Source organism: Benincasa hispida, chromosome 3, assembly GCF_009727055.1.
Source record: "Benincasa hispida cultivar B227 chromosome 3, ASM972705v1, whole genome shotgun sequence".
Classification (NCBI taxonomy): Eukaryota; Viridiplantae; Streptophyta; class Magnoliopsida; order Cucurbitales; family Cucurbitaceae; genus Benincasa; species Benincasa hispida.
Genome location: NC_052351.1, coordinates 982,024 through 985,999, shown reverse-complemented (window position 1 = coordinate 985,999; position 3,976 = coordinate 982,024). Strand labels below are relative to the sequence as shown.

The 3,976-nt window shown below is 34.1% G+C and overlaps 1 protein-coding gene across 2 annotated transcripts in view; it reads right to left on the bottom strand.

Annotated features, from left to right (window-relative positions):
- Positions 1 to 2,669, bottom strand: part of LOC120073307 (protein MEI2-like 5) — a 7,174-nt gene extending 4,505 nt beyond the window's left edge. The window contains exons 1-4 of one of the 2 annotated variants that reach the window (XM_039026061.1): positions 2,351 to 2,669; positions 1,183 to 1,325; positions 962 to 1,102; positions 383 to 852 (exon numbers count right to left, since the gene is read on the bottom strand). In XM_039026061.1, the coding sequence (XP_038881989.1) occupies positions 383 to 852; positions 962 to 1,102; positions 1,183 to 1,216 (645 nt within the window). In that variant the 5' untranslated portion in view covers positions 1,217 to 1,325; positions 2,351 to 2,669. The remainder of the gene's footprint in view (positions 1 to 382; positions 853 to 961; positions 1,103 to 1,182; positions 1,326 to 2,350) is intronic. The other variant, XM_039026060.1, reaches the window with a different exon arrangement.
- Between the last annotated feature and the right edge of the window lie 1,307 nt (positions 2,670 to 3,976).

Here is a 3,976-nt window from a genome sequence, read left to right as displayed (position 1 = left end):
CCCCCCAATAACTGCTCTTAAACATTAGTTGGTAAGCAATATCATCTAATTCTAATTCCAAAATCTATTAGCAAGAATAATATGACGGTTTTTATTTATACTACAAGGTTTAGTCGACTCTTCTTCATTCCCACTCCTGTTAGTTTAAAAGGCAAGGTCGACAATAGGATAGGCTTCTTTAACTACCAATATTAGTTGTACAACATAATTCAATTAATGCAATCAAGAAATCGCCGAGTAGACCTGCATACACATATAAATCTCTAGATTGTGGCATTTCATGAAACACATTCAAATATGAATTTGACGATCGTATAGACTCGCAAATAAAAAGGATAAATTGACAGGCGATTTTGAATAAGATCGACACAAAATGCTTCACCTCAAAGAGAGCTTTCAGTTCCGAATCTTCAACATTACTATTAATGTTCCGCACAAACAGCGTTCTTGAAGGATGCTCTCCATAAGGATGTTCTCCAGCAACCGTTCCAACGCCATTTGAAAAGGTATAAGGAGGCACCACACTTCCAACTGCACCATCACCTAAGCCTACCCTTGAAGAAGCAATGCTAGCATTTTGTTGAGCATCTGTTTCCAACTCTAGGCCACCTCCACTACTGAAAAGATCATACTCTTCCAAGTCTTCAAGAGAGTTAGGCAAGCCATTCAAATCTAAATCATCCATTATACCCGCTAGAAGCTCCTCCTCATCATCAGGAAGCAAGCTGCCAACTGCATGAGTTTCAATCTCTTCAAGCATATCATTCCCCTCTGGACCCGGGTTGAGATTCTTAAAGTGAGACGAGATGTCATCAACAGATTGAATAGCAGCTCCTTTGTCGACCACGTTCACTGTGCATTACAATTAAGAATGAAAGGATCTCTTTTAACACTACATAGGATGAATAACATATATGTATAGATAAGAAGGATGTAGACAGTTGGCATTGGCAGAACTTACACTTTTCATGCGGAAGAACTGGCAATGAGCTTGAGAAAAGTGTAGTAACACTTGATGCATGGAAAGCATCAGATTTGTGGAAATTACTCCATACATTTTCCAATTCTTTGGGTTTAGTCATGGCTGGACTATTAGAATCACCTACCACACATGATAAAGAAACTATTACTTTAATTCCTTTAACCATTACTTTACAGGGTGGTTGTGGTCTCGAAAGTAACCTGGAAATGAATTATGCAAAGGCTGCTTCTGCATCACTTTCGGGTCTTCTCTTCTTGATATGTGATGAAAATAATATTTTGGTGCACTCTTTCTTGTAAAGAAAAAGAACGTTGTTGAAAAGTTTCCTGCCAAGAACAGAAAACTATCTGCTGTCATGATTGTGAGCCAATACCCAATGCAGGGAAAATTTTGTAATCCACAATCAAATGAAGAGAAGGTCCTTCCATCCATCTTAAAAATTCACAGGCAGACAGATATCAGGGACATTAAGAAGTATACTAGACTTCCTGGTGCACATATACTTAGGATTTTAGTACAAGAATTTTAAATCCCCGCTAAACCGAATCCTCACGTGTAGGCTCAATTATTAATTTGATTCACGAAATTCAATGGATGAACTATTAATATCAACTACAGAAAAAATGCCATTCCAAAGATTCAAAAACAATATTTGGGTCCATCGAACCATTTCTAAACTTAAAACTAGTGTATATTTAGTAATTTGGTATATTCTCAATACACAAATTTTCAGACATGCGAAACCAATCATGGCTAGATCAAGACATCATAAACTACAAGGAAATGTAACCTGGATTTTAAAAGCACTATACAATGTAACTCAAGTTCAACCCGAACCTAGTATGAATACAATTTGGTATTTTGGGACATGAGACAATAATAAGATAAAAGCATGAGAGCAGAGGCGCACAAGACATTAATACCGCTCTCCTTTCTACTTTTTGTGGAGGCGTAACTGATACGACCAAAGCAAAACGAAGTTGACTTATCACGTGTCCGATTAACCCCTAAAAAAAGAGGGTAAAAACCACTCCACAAAAGGGAAAAGCAAAAACAGAATTAAACAAGTCTAGCCAGACGATCCTCCTCAAACATTGTATTACATTTCAGAAAAATCAAACCCCAGATGGAAACAAAAACAAAAATCGAAACTTTGAGAACAAAATCACTCAAATTTGCATGTAATCAAACGAATTGGGAGATTCAAAATACGTTCCAACTGAAAATAGAGACAGGGATAGATAAGAAACAGGCAAAATGAAAACACCCCCAAAAAAGTGCTGAAAAAACCAAACACAAACTCCTCAAAATCAAGCTGAAAACAATGAAACTCAAACACCCAGACAAGAAAACTATGCAAAAACTCACTCCAAATAGTAGTCCTTCAAAACGAGGACGATCAAAGAGAGAAACGGCGGTACTGAAATGCCAGAGAACAGAGTTTTGATTCTTGTTACTGAGAGCTGCAGTACACTAGTTGTGGTGAAACAGAAATTGGGAGTTTATTGAAATAGAAATAGGGAATTAAAGAGAGGGAAAAAGGAAAAAGAAGTGAAGAATCATTGAGGGGAAGATGGAGGGAAGAAGAAGAAGAAGAAGAGAGTTATGGGCTGCAAAACAATGGTGGTGGGCGTGGGAATGGGTACTCGATTGTATTTAAAATAATTTTTTGTGGCTAAAACTTGTATTTTTCATTATACTTAACTTCGGAACCTACCATAAATACTTGGAAATTTTGGATTATCCTCTTTGTTCAGTTTTCTTTTTTCTTTCGACAAAAACGAAAGATAAAAGAAATATATATATTTCAAAGGATCGGATCGTAATTATCCACTTCTTATCGGATTTGACTGTTTGACTTTTATAGTTCATCTTTCTACATTTTTTTTTATTTTTTTACGAATATTTGATGTAATATAATATATGAGAAAGGCCACGTTTTACTCGAAACAGGGTTGGAGAAATTGAGAGTTATTCCTATTTGTCCCCACCTTACTTCCTGTTTCAAAATCTCTTTTTTCCTCTTATTGAATATATATATATATATATATTACCATGTGTGTTGAAATCCTTGAATGATTGGAATTTAAAATCATTTCGAGTGTTTGAAATGAATTAAAGAAAGGTATATGATGTATAATAATAATAAAAACATGACTTAAAATCTTATTTCCCAAATAAAAATTATTGGAAATAGGTGGAATTTGATCGAATTCTAAATCAAAATGGACTTAGCTCATAATTTATCTTTGGTGTAGCGAAAAAAATAACAAAGATTGATCCATATATATTTTGAAGCAAGCAACCAATTAGTTTAATATTGTAGTAAAGTACGAGGCTAACGTTGTAGTATGAGGTTGAAGTTTGGAGTGTGATAAGAAGAGAACAAAAATGGGAAGTGGAGTTTTTCATTGATCAAGATGCAAATAATAAGATATATATGATGGAATTAATAAAAAATAATAAATTAATTAAAAAAAAAAAAAAACATAGATAGATTTATGTTTTGCTACCGTTTGGTTAATTATCATTATTTTGTCAAATTCAATCCAAAATATGCAATGTTCATCATCACGAAATGATAACATTAAATGATAAAATGACAATGTCATATTAGATTACATAAGTTGATAATGCGTTATATTTTAATTTGTCAGAATAAACACTTCATTCAATGTTTGTAAAATCATTAAATTAGTCTATTTTTTTAGGCAAATGCAACAAATTGAGTGAGAGAACAATGTTGGGAAAAAACATATTTACAAATCAAATAACAATGATAAGAGGATGTCAACTGTTAGGCATAGACAGATTTGTTCTCCTATTTAAAAATGTGACGAAAACTAATTATATTAGCAACTAAACCCATAAAAGGAACGTCCTCGATGAGGATCTTGAACCCAAAAAGAATGAGAACTCCTCTCTCTATTGAGACGCTTTATCGGTTGCAAATTTGAAGGAACCTCGAAGTCATCGTAAAGGCAAACACATAGA